At 37.1% G+C, this 13,867-nt stretch overlaps 1 protein-coding gene across 1 annotated transcript in view; it reads right to left on the bottom strand.

Annotated features, from left to right (window-relative positions):
* ME1 (malic enzyme 1) overlaps window positions 1-13,867 on the bottom strand; it is a 157,591-nt gene that overhangs the window by 143,171 nt on the left and 553 nt on the right. Inside the window, exon 2 of the mRNA XM_009282708.1 lies at window positions 6,063-6,212. Coding sequence (XP_009280983.1) covers window positions 6,063-6,212 — 150 coding nt within the window. The remainder of the gene's footprint in view (window positions 1-6,062; window positions 6,213-13,867) is intronic.

The raw sequence follows: 13,867 nt of genomic DNA, 5'->3' as shown, positions 1-13,867 counted from the left end.
CCAGAGCAGAGTAGAGGGGCAGAATCACCTCCCTCGACCTGCTGGCCACGCTTCTTTTGATGCAGCCCAGGATACGATTGGCCTTCTGGGCTGCGAGCGCACATTGCTGGCTCATGTCCAGCTTTTCATCCACCAGTACCCCCAAGTCCTTCTCGGCAGGGCTGCTCTCAATCCCTTCATCCCCCAGCCTGTATTGATACCAGGGGTTGCCCAGACTTGGATGTCAAAGGCATCCAGTGGAATTAAGAAAAAGAAAAATCCAAACTCCAATGAAAGCCTCATTAAAAACCACAAAAAAAAATATTATTATATGTACCGCAGGATCAACCTTGTGCTGGCAAACAGACTGCAACTTCTGCCACCAAGGTCTAACATTTTGTAAGTTCTGTCGCAGGAAAGAAGTATTTCCCTATTCTCTAATTAATTTTCTTTATAAAAAAGTGATGTTATCTTGCAGCTGACAATCTCAGTACGTAAACATTACTATGTCAGCAAAAAAAGAACTCACACTTGCAGCACTTGCATTCAGTACAGTGCATCTGAACCATTGTAAATGTAAATACCTACAATAAATGTAAATAAATACATTCCCTTTGAGGAATATGAGGAAAGGAACCGATCTCAAATTTGTATGTGCTGAGGCAGTCAACGCACTTCAATGAGGAGGCAATCTGGTATAATATCAGCACTTGCAAACTGAGTATTTAGCATGATAAATTGCCTTCTGAAAAGTTGGTACTAAAGACTGCTAATAACATTCCAAGTGCTAAAATATTAAAAGAGCTAAACCAAACACATTTTTAAAATACTTATTAAAAGTCAATTCAAAATGTAATCTTGCTTAGACTTGGGGCGAGTAAGAGACCTCTAGATATGCTATGTCTAGTCATTTGTGAGGAAGGAAAACAAGAAAAACAGAGTTGAAAGAATTTTTACAGAATAAAACTTCTGTGAGAACACTTTGCTGAACAAGATCTGCTGCTATATGTAAAAAAAAAAAAAAAGAACAATCACTTCAAAGCGAAGGCTGACATACTTTGCCTTTTAAGAGACTGCATCTGTATCTTCAATATGCAGCATCACTTTCAATATAGCTGCTTTAAAAATGGTTCCTAGTCAGCTTGACAGCATGTGACTGCATCGGGAAGTTATTTCAGAGGAACTTTGCCATGCCTGTGTGGCTGCAATAGTTACCAGGGCTTGCTTTGTTCATACTCTGTTTGAAATTGCTTTTCCTTCTAGGAATGGAAATACATAAACAGTCACCTAACATTTTAACAACATCCAAAGTCTTCAGCATAGCAATACTTGGCAATTTTTCCTCCCCTCTCCAAATGCTGAGTTTACACAAGAACCTCAAACTCCTGGGTGTTCTCTATATGATGTAAAAAGTTGATTTTGGATTCTTAGAGGAAATTTCCATTTAACTTTCCCATATTTATTCTTTTTGGATGAATAAAGCAGCTGAAAGAACTGTTATATTTTAGAAATCCGTTTATAGAAATAGATTGTTTCTTGGTAAGTCAGCAAAAGTTGTCATATGTATGTACACACTTTGTGCAACTGAATCATTTATTACTTTAGGAATTTATTTTTAAATGATGGATAGAAACTCTGCACCAAAAAGTGACCTAGTAGAGATTCTGAGATAATGCTCTTAATGATAGCGTGATCACTGCAATAAAACCACAACTCCATTACATTCCCAGCATAAGCCTTTAAAGCTTTTATCTGTATAGGCCCAAATTCCTTCTCTGACCTGCTCCCTGGAGGAGCCTCTTTCTTCCCTCATCCTCCTCAATGGTTGTGAGGAAGACCGGAGAGCCTGGTCTTCTAAATTATGTTTCTATAACTATGTGGTGTAGGTAGGTGCATGTTACAGATCTGCTATCAGATCTGTACTGTTTATTTCTAGAATAATGTTCCTATTCATTAAACTGGCGGAATTTAAGCTGAATATTCACAGCGAGTAACGCAATTTTGAGTTTTAATTTTACAAACAAATGTCAGTTATCCAGACAAGCTTCAAACCAGTGAGTCAAGTTACTTTGCAGTTGGTTCTCTTGAGAAATGTTGCTTAATCAGATGGTCAGCTGGTCAGCCATGAATGTTTATTCTATAATTGCAAAATACTGCTTCAGGATGAAAAACATCTCGCCTGAGCCACAGTGTCCTTCTATAACTCTAAGCACATCATGTGATCCCATATAGTCTTCTAAAAACATGTAAGGGAGTCACAGAAGATGATCTCATTTAATGATCCCATTAGACACCTATTTTTTAACTCTAAATTAATTTTCATTATTCCTTGCCTGAATACGTAACTTGTGACCCAGGGGCTTCAAACTCACTTCACAACATAAAGAAATCTAACTGAATATAAAAAAAACTTACAGATTTAAACTCAATAATAAGACATTGCCTTGCAGCTTCCAGTGTGATAAATACGATCTGCAGCAATTGGGTAATTTTTAACTTATCTACCTACATAAACAAGTCTGTTTCTAATAGGATCTTTGTTTAACTATGAAATAGCAAACATTTTCTGAGCTATAGGAAGAGACAGTAATAAAAATATTCTGAAATAAAAAACATTCTGAAAGAAAAACATTCATTTATCAGTAAAGACAGTATTTAGCTATGAGTCAGCATAAAACAGATACGCACAGATCTTACAGATAAGACCTTTTTTTTTTTTTTTTAAGGTCTGATACGATAATACCTTTTTCCTGAATTGTAACAACTGAAAAAAAAATCAATTAATAAAAAAATGAGAACGTACAGACTGGACTAAATTTTATATCTTTTATCCTGTCCTCCTCCTGCATGTTAAATTAAATGTTTTTTTTTTCTTCCCTGTGAGTTCAACTCACAGAGGGTGCCGTTTATGAGGGATGCTGGTATATAATGCTTAATGCTAAATGAGCGACAGTCTAGAATATTATTTCAAACCAAATGAAATTGATTGCTTTGCACAGTTGGTTTTGGAATAATTTAGAAAGGGTTTTTCTTAGGAAAAAACAGATCTTTGTAACAGAGTGCAGTGGGAGATCACAAAGTATAGGTATTTCTTAAGCAGCAATCTGTTCAAAGGGGAAACTCTTTACACTCCTTTCCTCCGAGACCTCTGATGAACACTGGCATCAGCTGGGTGGTGTGGGAAGATGAGAGCAGGTAGTGAGATAACATGAACATAACAATTGGGAATTTTACAGGGAAGAGAAAACATCTGACTTGGCAGATGATATTTTGTTCCTAAGAAAAAAAATATTTATGAGATCCTTATTAGGCAGAAGAAGATGGTACATGTTTTTCAACCATCTTTACTTAAATGAGTCATTAAAACACTTATTTGAAAGTAGTAAGGCAATTCAGCAGGACTAGAAATAAAACAGACTTTTATAAATATCTTATACGTCTCCCCAGACAGTCAGTCATGTATATAAAGCACACATGTAGTTGGGGAAGCAGCAGACAGATAAATATAGCCAACGCTGACTTCAGCAGCTCAAGAATACAACTATGTACCAAAAGACACATCAGTTAAAACATGATATAATAATGCTTACAACATCATTCATTCATTAGCAGCTCAGCTGCAGTGAAAAACACAGTGTGAAATACCAAATTATGGAATGTCCTATAAAGCTATATATTTTTTAAGTTAAATGATAAGGGAAAAAAATTATCTAAGTAGTATAATCTGCCTTGAATTTGCTCATTTTCAATAAGGAAATGAACACTTTTTTGGAAGGAAAAAATCAGACTTCATTCCAATATTGGTAAATAAAATCAAACTTTTAAGAACATACAAATATGAGGATGCTCAATGAGCATTTGGATCATCGCTGTCACTGTTCAGAATAGCTAAATATATGATCAGAATGGGAAGTTCACTATCCACGTGCCAGAATAACAAGCTTTTTAAAGTAGAACCGAGGAAAATCCATGGGGAACATAGAAAGTTGGTACAATGTTATTTATATGCACTGGTAGCTTTATACTGCAGTCATTTGCTGAGTTCAGAAAGTTCAGCTTGCTATTCCAAAGCCTGCATAATGTATGTATTACTGCTATTATGACTTGCTTTTGAAAGCTTTTTATATCATATTTGAAACTAAAAGGAAAATAAAATGTAAGCTTGTGATGACACATACTAATGATTCAAACAAATCCATGAAGTTTTAAAGTCTACTCAATTCTTATTACAGGAGAGGCTAAAGACTGGCTTAGTTGCACAGTGGAGAACTCAGAAGTTCTTGTTTCCCAGAGTATCTGTGCTAACTACATGTCTATAGTGTAATTTGTTTCAAGTTAACTATACAGATCCATAAATTTATTAGTGACAGAGTGACATGAACTAGGATTTTAGTCTTAATATCTAGAGGAGATAAATTTAGGGCATCTTTCTAAGTCCTCTGCAGATAAAAATTCCACGAAATTAAAAAAAAAAAGGCAAAAAGTTGAAATGTTTCCTCTCCCTGTCCCTACATCCTAAATCATTTTTTCCCCATATCTTGAGTGTGCTTAGGATCAGACTGAAGAATGGAGTTCAGGAGTCTGAAAATCTCTAAAGGGGGCTGGTGGATTGTTTCAATCGCTGCTGCAAGCTGTGTCTCACCAGTTGCAGACTGACACTCAGCTGAACTGTTGTCCAATTTAACAGGGTTTTTTTTCTCCACAGATGCTCCACAGGTCTGGGGAGAAAGTGAAAAGTACATGCATGGGCAGAGGTGCTCCTTTTGCAATATCCTATACAGCAACGGATATCAAAACAAGGGGCAATGAGACCAGCTTAGGCAAAGACTTAATTTCCAGACACATTTAGCACTTACTGGAAGGCCAATAAAATCACCATGGTGGTAAACACTGAGGGGAAAAAAGGAGACGACTTCTCTTGCTAGGGGAGGCACCTAAAAGCCACAGATCTTTAAACAGGTTTAAGTAAGCATTCTTGAGGTCTTTTTGACTTTTTAATGTGTACAGAAGTGGGAATTCTTGTTTTCTGCAGTTGGCCAGATGGTCCTGACTCATTCTGTCAGTCACAAGGCCAAAATGATTTTTACATTAACAGCAAAACCTTGAAGCCATAAGTCTTCTCCCTCAAATACCTCCTGCTGAAGTATTTGTGAGCAGTCATTTGTTCCCTTTAAACTTGCAAGCTTCTTATTTTTGATCAATGCCTTGACCGTAAAAAACCTATTTCTGTTAACAGAGCTATGCACATACAGCTCATTTATCTCTTCCCTTGCCAGAAAATTGTGCAGAAGGCTCCAAAGTGTTGTTCCAGTTTGCACTTGAAGGCACTGGTATACGCAAGGTTCTCAAACGGCAACCACCATAATTCTCAAACTCCGTGGGCTGATGTTCAAGGGGCAGAGTGAAACAGAAGCATCTACCCTTCTTTCATACCACTTCCTCATCACTCTATAAATACAGATACTGTATACAGAATAAAAGCACTCCAGAAACCAACCTATGAAACAACAAATTATTAAGCAGTGAGATAGGCGCTTTGATGATTATTGATTCTTTTTAAGATGTCTGTAGGTACATATATAATACATCCTTGGTTTGTATGCCTATTATTTTTATATATGTATGTATAAAATACCTATAATATAAATATTTTATATAGGTAAAAGTCTGTGCTCTTCAGGTCGCTAAGACAAATCTAAGACTAAGGATCATTCTTCTCTTATGTATAAAATACCTATAATATAAATATTTTATATAGGTAAAAGTCTGTGCTCTTCAGGTCGCTAAGACAAATCTAAGACTAAGGATCCATTCTTCTCTGGTCTTGTAACATGCAGCTAGGATTCCAAAAAAGTCAGTTAATGAGATTAAAAATGTACCCATGTTTTAATACAACTAAAACAACCATTTGCCCTCTTAATGCAATACAAATTATTGTTTAATGCAGACCAAAAAAGTAGTTTGAATTATCCCAATTATTGCAGTTTTGGCTTACATTCAGCTATGTTAGAAAACCCCTGCAGGAATCTGCCAAGAGGAAAATAAGATACAATTACTTTTATTTGCAGTATAAACTTACATACCTTGGCCTCCGAAATGCTAAACCATATTGTTGGCAAGCCAGTCCCACAGTGGGAGTATAAACAATAGGCATGAACCTTTCAATGTCAGAAGTCAGCACTTTATAGAAAAGCTTTTCATTTCGATCCTGAAGACTCATTAGTAGAATATATCTGTGGAGAATTACATATAATTAGGCAGACATCAAGTGAACATACAAAGTAAATTTAGAAATACAAAGGTGTTTAGATAATTAATTAAAGCTATGTTTGCCCTGTAACAGCCTCTTTCTTGTTGAGAATATTTAAATTCCTCCTTGTCTTAATAGGACAAATGGTTCAGACACAAAGGTTAACAAACTGGTTGAGACAGAAAGAAGCTGAAACCATCACAAAGTTGACAAACTGCATACTCGGGAAGCTAATCCCTCTCAGGTATGAAACACTACACTGCAATTGAGCATTTGGTCTGTCAGAACCTAATCTGTACATATCACTTGTTCCACGTGAAACGAGACCATCATTAAAAAAAACTTAAACAAGCTTACTCTCTTGCCCAAAAAAATGAAACTAAAAATGTTAGCTTTTTCTGCTCTTGCCTCGATAGAAATTTCTCTTAAATCCAGACAAACACTTCAAATAAATACTTCACCTGAATACTGTAGGACAAAGCTTTCAAAAACAAAGCATACACATATGGCCTTTTGTCCCTGAAGTCTATGTTTGTAATGAAAACTGCAATGTTTTATCTCCTAATGGAAATCAATTTTTTATTGCATTTGAAGAAGTGTTATATTTATTTAAAAAGAAAACCAATGAGGAAAAAAAAAAGAGAGTGGAAAAAAAGTTCATGCTTAGCTTGATCTACTTTTGACTACCATCGCTCTAATATTGAATAAATGGACTAGTGCTCCTAGATCCCAACCAGGAAGCCAAATTTCAATGCTGAGTATGACAGATGATATGAGTCTATGAGTGACTTCAAGTCAGGCTAGTTCATGCAGGTATGACTCTGGTCACTTTGTGAACACTTAATATTTAGGATTTTGATGATCCTAAATCTCACCTCTCTATTCACTCTATTCACTCAGAGAGTAGTAGAAGACTACTCTCTAAGCAGTCTTCTATACCAATAGGCTTACATAAAACTTTTAACTTATGTATACAATTTATGTAGGTTGGGTTTTTTCTTTTAGTTTACAGTGGATTACTAAATAATTATACTCAAAAAGTTTAATATGCCCATCATTTTATTACACAAGTGTTGAGGAAATGTATACAACGCATTCATTCCAAAAGCCTGGAGGTTTGTGTTCTTAAATATTACTCACATGAACATTCCTTCAGCATACTCATATATCACATGCACCAATAAAATCTAATTCATACTTTAGGAAGACACAAATATATTCAGGTAACTATCTAACAAAGAACAGTTTAGTAAATCTGCATTTGTTTTGTTCAAGCTTAGCTTGTATATTGGGGAAGTATTTCACGATCTGCTATATAAACCTTTAACAAGCACTATAAGCAAGGGTAGTGCATCCAGCTTGGCATCTGGTGACTAATGAGGTGTCAGAAGTGCGGCAAAACAGTGTCCCTCCCCTTGTATCACTAAGGGTGCTTTAGACCCTAAACAGATAAAGACCTAGGAACCAAAGAGTTGAAGATGTACCCTAAATACCATCACCACAAGGCATCCTGAACCACCTTCCATCATACACATTAGTTTTAAATGTACTCTAAGGTTAAATTATATCCTGGACATGTAGTTCTCAGCTACAAATATAATATAAATACATACTAATTTTCTTTCATATTATTACATTTCCCTACTAACCTTTCATTTTCCCAGTATTTCATTATGATACAGCTATATCTTCCAATGTCCTTGAATTCTTGGAGCATTTTCTTTATTAAAACCTTTCTCCTGAGGATGATTATCCCAACATTTACCTTGAAATACAAGCTCTTTCACATATAGTTGTGAATACATTTGAAGACATTCATTTTGTTTCCAGAGGATCTTGAAAGTGATGTTAGAGAATATCATGTGTGCTGTGGCCTGCTCTATACCGGAGACTGCAAGCATTCATGCAAGCCACATCACTAAGTTTCAAAGCAGCTGCTGGTATGGTTTTTTTCCTTTTTATCACTTTCATTTAAGATGAGATGTGGCTACTTAAGACTTTAAAATACTTTTTCATCACCCTTTTTTACTACTTAGATCAAGCCTGGATTTTAAATGGGGTAAAGAAATCTTTTACAAAAGAAATTAAAAGTTTAGCAAAAGGCTTCCACAAGGGCTTCAAATCAAAAAACTATTCGCTAAAACTCTCCATTTGTTTTTTACTGTCCTATAGCATTAAATTGGGGTTTTATTTTCTTATTTGTATTTATCATGCCACTTTTATATTCAGGATATGTTAAAGAAATTGCAAAGATAATAACTGTATTCTACTTATAATAACATTTTCAAATATTACATACTTGGCCATAACCAAAATCAGCATAAGAAATATTATTATAAAGTGAAAAATATTTCTAGAGAAGTGCGATTTTGATCAGAAGGCTACTTTTCAGTGGCAGGTATAAAATATCTCTTCTTTTTCGGCATAGTAACTTCCTTCGGGGTATCAACTTTCTCAAAAATTCTTTCTTAAGGGGAAAACCAAAAACGCTTCATCCTCAATGTGGTGTTGGTTATAATGCATTAGACAAGTATGCACCTTTTAGCAACATGCAAGTAATCTGCACAACTAAAAGCAGGAAGTGCTTTTCAGCATTGTGTTTTAAAAAAAGATACATTTAAAATGCAGTATATTCAATGGAATCTTTTACTGAAGCCCACATTTAATTGAAAACATAGCGAAAACAAGCAATAAAACACTGAGAACAATCATTTGTGCTATAAAAAGAGAGAAAAATATTATCTGTCCTCAGACAAGGAGTCTTGAATGAAGATTTCGGCAAAGAGTTTCAGAGGATGAAAACCAAGGCCTGGCAAGTAAGACAGAGGGGGTTGCCAAGCATTCAAATTTCAGTATCAGTATGTCACTCTTCCCCCTTGCCTTTACTTCACCTAAGAACTTTTCATGCTAGTCTGCTGTTACGAAGGGAATGAAATACAGTAGCAACAAAAGGATATAAACCAAATAGCATCCAAAACCCAAAAGAAAACTGATGTAACTACCAGAAAATTACTGATGATTTATTAGGATAACTGGCCCTACTATCACTGGCATGCATTTTACAAGGCAAAATGGAATGGTAAAAAAAAAACCCAAACCCAAAGTTTGTTTGCTCTTACCTTGCAAAACATGACAGCAAATAAAGAAAAGTGGGAGGAAATGCTATTATTTTTAACCTGTGTAAGATACTTAGCTCCATTACTTTGCATCATCAGTATCTATGTAGAAATGCTATTAAAGACAGAGAACTTTAAGAAAAAACAAAGTAACGCAGCATTCTCAGGAAAAGTGATTTGATGGCACCTCTCCTAATGTTCACACGTCCAGTATAACATTTTACCAGTGGGTCAAATGATGTGGGTGTGTCAGGGGCAATGATTTCAGTGTCAATACAGAGCAAGAAGAAAGACAATTAAGAACGTACAGGGGAGAAAAAAAAAGATTAAATTACTTGCAGAATCCATCGCAGCTTTTCCAAATTAAGTTAGAGGAATAGAATTATTTCCTGTTACTGGCTTCCTTTTTGCCAAGCGTACCAGGCAATATATTTGCTGCTGTTTCACATTCATTTTGTGCATGAACTCTTGGTATTTCAGAGCACAGCAATTCCATGCTGCAAGTCAGCAAAGGAGTTTCAGCCATGCCAAAACATGTCATACCATGGTACTATCAGCTTAGCTTTATGAATTTACACACACCCTCTTTCCAATCAAAACCAGGGCAAGCTACAATCCTGCCAGTGTAAGATGCTGTCATATACAGCATTAATGTTTCATCAGACAATATCCTTCTGTCTAAGGTACTTAACAGCTTCCACCTCTGCAATATTCAAATACTTGTATTTAATTTTTTGTATTTGGACATAAAACACACAGGTATACACCCGCTATCAAATCCAAGCTCTAGGATGAAAACAACAGCTTCCCTTTATCTCTTTTCAGTCACTGCTCCTATGGGAGCGAAGACTATGCCAGATGCATACTGGAAGAAATGTGTTTTTTCTAGAATTAGTATATTTACATTCAGTAGAAGGCAATAGCTGCATTGTCTTACACAAGGTTGTCCTTGAGCACCTGCCCGTACAGGGAGCACTTGAGATTTTCTTTCAAGTTCCAGTTAAAATAGTCAATGTCTTCTGGCATTCTCCATCAGTGAAGGTACTCACAGACTAACTGCGGCAGGATCACAGTCACTCTTCCCTTTAAAATGCTTTGATACGAGTATAGTACAGGAGACCAGAGTTCACATATTGCCTTGAAGGACTGAGCTCACACACATGTAATGCACATGTTCTCAGAGCAGGATCTCTATTGACATACTCCAATAAAATTGTCAGACACTTGGCTTATAAACACAGCTGCAAATCACATTTTGCATGCGCAAGTTTTTGCACACTCAATTCACACAAGCGTTTTATCTCTGCAAAGGAGCCCAAGATGCCATCGTTGATAGTCTTCAAAGGAAGAATCTTCTGCATGCAAATGTTACCAAGTCTTTCAATCAGTGGTCTTAAATATTAACCTACACATGTAACGCACAAATGATTTGATTTTGCTAAAAACTGGAGGAAATACCACAGCAATATAATGCCCCACTAATATAAGAGGAAAATATTTTTTTATCAAAGCATAGCATGACATGAATAGTCAATTTAGGCCTGCTGGGTGTTCACACAGAATACAAATACGATTTCTTAAAGAAACAATTTCATTTGGGGGGGACTTGTGGATTTGTATCATTTTAAGTGCTTAAGAGCCAACCTGATTTAATTTAAGCTTATTTCTTAACTGCTATGGACCTGTGTTATGGAATCGTGGACTAGCTGAGGTTGGAAGGGACCTCCAGAGATCGCCTCATCCAATCCCCTGCTCAAAGAAGAGTCAACTAGAGCAGGTTGCCCAGGACCATGTTCAGTTGGGTTTTTAATATCTCCAAGGATGGAGACTCCACCCCAGCTTATCCAGCATTATAAATGGAGCCACACTGTTTATTCAGACTATAAGGGGAAGGAGAAGATACAAATACCTGGACCAAAAGTTATGGTTGAGAAAATACCACTGCCACATGCCACAGAATAAGACTGGGAAATAAACACAGCATTTAATTTTTTTTCTTATGTTAATTACTAAATTCTTAATTGAAGTATTTTGACTAGTGATCACGTTAGTGAGAAAAAAGCCTAACTTTTAATAGTTTCAAGTTATTTCTATGAACCAAAGACTTTCTAGCTTTCGCAGCTGAAGTACATCACTAAAACCCTATTAACAACAAATTCATACTGCAAAGCTGCACAGTACAATATAACCTTTATACTAAAAAAGGCATTATACTAAAAACTGGCTTTATGGTATAAAATGGCAAGCTACGGTTTAACGCTCAAGACACATGGATGTAATATTGTAATGTTTGTGCTTCTGTTTTAAGAATGTCTGGTCACAGGAGCAGGAAACAAATTTGTTCCTTAACCAACTATTTATTTGGAAAAGAGAAAATGCAAAAGAAGACTCATAGGTGGGAAATAATGATACTGAGGTTTTGTTTTATTAATTATATACAGACATTAAGCTTAACAGGGACAGATTTGGAAAAAAACTATCTGAAGTAAATGGCTTCTGGAAAACCTTTTATTTACATTTATTTGTATACGTATTTATATTTATTTATACTTGTGTATTATTTGTGTCTATCGTATGTGGATAAGTGTACTTTTAAAAAAAAAAAGTTCCTTTCCTCCCCCACTCCCAAGACAGACAGATTTTTCGTTTCTCTCTTTTAACATGATAAAGCAAGTCTTCTGCAAAGTTTTCCCCCAAAACTTGGAGACAGTTATTTTTATTTGATGATTCCCATTGTGATCAAAACTTCAGTATATGGTGTTTTACTGTGGTTCAAATGGCCCAGCATTCAAACTTTTACTACTCTGTCATTTAAAGCTAATAGATCATTTCTTTTGTCCTTTCCTGCAGAAATTTTTCATTTTGGCAAAGAGCCATTTAAATATCCACAATTTTTTGCTAAAAAAATAAAGAAATAAGATTTGGAAATACTGCTACTCTCCTCTTGAATTTCACATAGCTAGACCTGTAACTTTCAATCTGTGATGTCTTGAGAAACACAAGTGCTTTTCTCCTATGACCTGAAGTAGGAGCAAAATTTCTTTGCTAGTTAAGAAACACATACAACAATGGGGTAAAAGGCCTTTTTTCTTGCTGCTTTTAAGTTACAGGTGAATAGAAATTCCAGCAATTCAAGTAGAAACAAACAATTGAAACAGCCTTAAAGTCTTAAATGTCCTGAAACATATGAAACAACGAGCTGTATCACAAAGGGACTACTTCAAGGCAGAGTTAAGGAAGAGATGGGGACAGAAGGACAGAGAAAGTTTTCTCCTATGGTAATGTCAGTGGTTGAAGCAGGGGTCTCCATGAAATTTTGCGCTTTGCTACATGCAGGGACTCAGACTAAAACATTCTAGCCTGGGAAGTTACTGCTCTGTGATAACTGATAATGCCCTCCCTGATAGCACTGGAGGATGGTTCCAGGAAAGATCCCACATAGACAGTGGGATCGAGTGCACCCTCAGCAAGTTTGCAGATGACACCAAGCTGAGTGGTGCGGTCGACACGCCAGAGGGACCGGGACAAGCTCGAGAAGTGGGCCTGTGTGAACCTCATGAGGTTTAACAAGGCCAAGTGCAAAGTCCTGCACCTGGGTCGGGGCAACCCCCAGTACCAATACAGGCTGGGGGATGGAGGGATTGAGAGCAGCCCTGCCGAGAAGGACTTGGGGGTACTGGTGGATGAAAAGCTGGACATGAGCCAGCAACGTGCGCTCACAGCCCAGAAGGCCAATGGTATCGTGGGCTGCATCAAAAGAAGCGTGGCCAGCAGGTCGAGGGAGGGGATTCTGCCCCTCGACTCTGCTCTGGTGAGACCCCACCGGGAGTACTGCATCCAGCTCTGGAGCCCTCAGCAGAAGAAAGACACGGACCTGTTGGAGCGGGTCCAGAAGAGGGCCATGAAAGTGATCAGGGGGATGGAACTCCTCTCCTATGAAGAAAGGCTGAGAGAGTTGGGGTTGTTCAGCCTGGAGAAGAGAAGGCTTTGGGGAGACCTTCTTGCAGCCTATCAGTACTTAAAGGGGGCTTATAAAAAAGATGGCGGCAAACTTTTTAGCAGGGCCTGTTGCGACGGGACAAGGGGGAATGGCTTTAAACTAAAAGAGGGTAGATTGAGACTAGATAGAAGGAAGAAATTTTTTACGCTGAGGGTGGTGGAAGACTGGCCCAGGTTGCCCAGAGAGGTGGTGGATGCCCCATCCCTGGAAACCTTCAAGGTCAGGTTGGACGGGGCTCTGAGCAACGTGATCTAGTTGAAGATGTCCCTGCCCACGGCAGGGGGGTTGGACTAGATGACCTTTAGAGGTCCCTTCCAACCCAAACTATTCTGTGATTCTATGATTCTATAGTTAACCTAGAAAAGATGCCACAATCATGAGCTATTCACTTAGAAGGAAGGCTGTGCTCATCCTATTCTGCCTCCATAAAAAACAAAGGTTGTGGCAACTTTAAATTACAAAAAAGCCTTGCCACCAACAGACAGGTATCTAAAAGCCATGTATTACATACAGATAACAAGA

This window comes from Aptenodytes forsteri, unplaced genomic scaffold (genome assembly GCF_000699145.1).
Source record: "Aptenodytes forsteri isolate BGI_AS27 unplaced genomic scaffold, ASM69914v1 Scaffold245, whole genome shotgun sequence".
NCBI classification, from domain to species: Eukaryota; Metazoa; Chordata; class Aves; order Sphenisciformes; family Spheniscidae; genus Aptenodytes; species Aptenodytes forsteri.
Note: the sequence above shows the minus strand (reverse complement) of the source record. Positions and strands in the feature narration are given on the sequence as shown.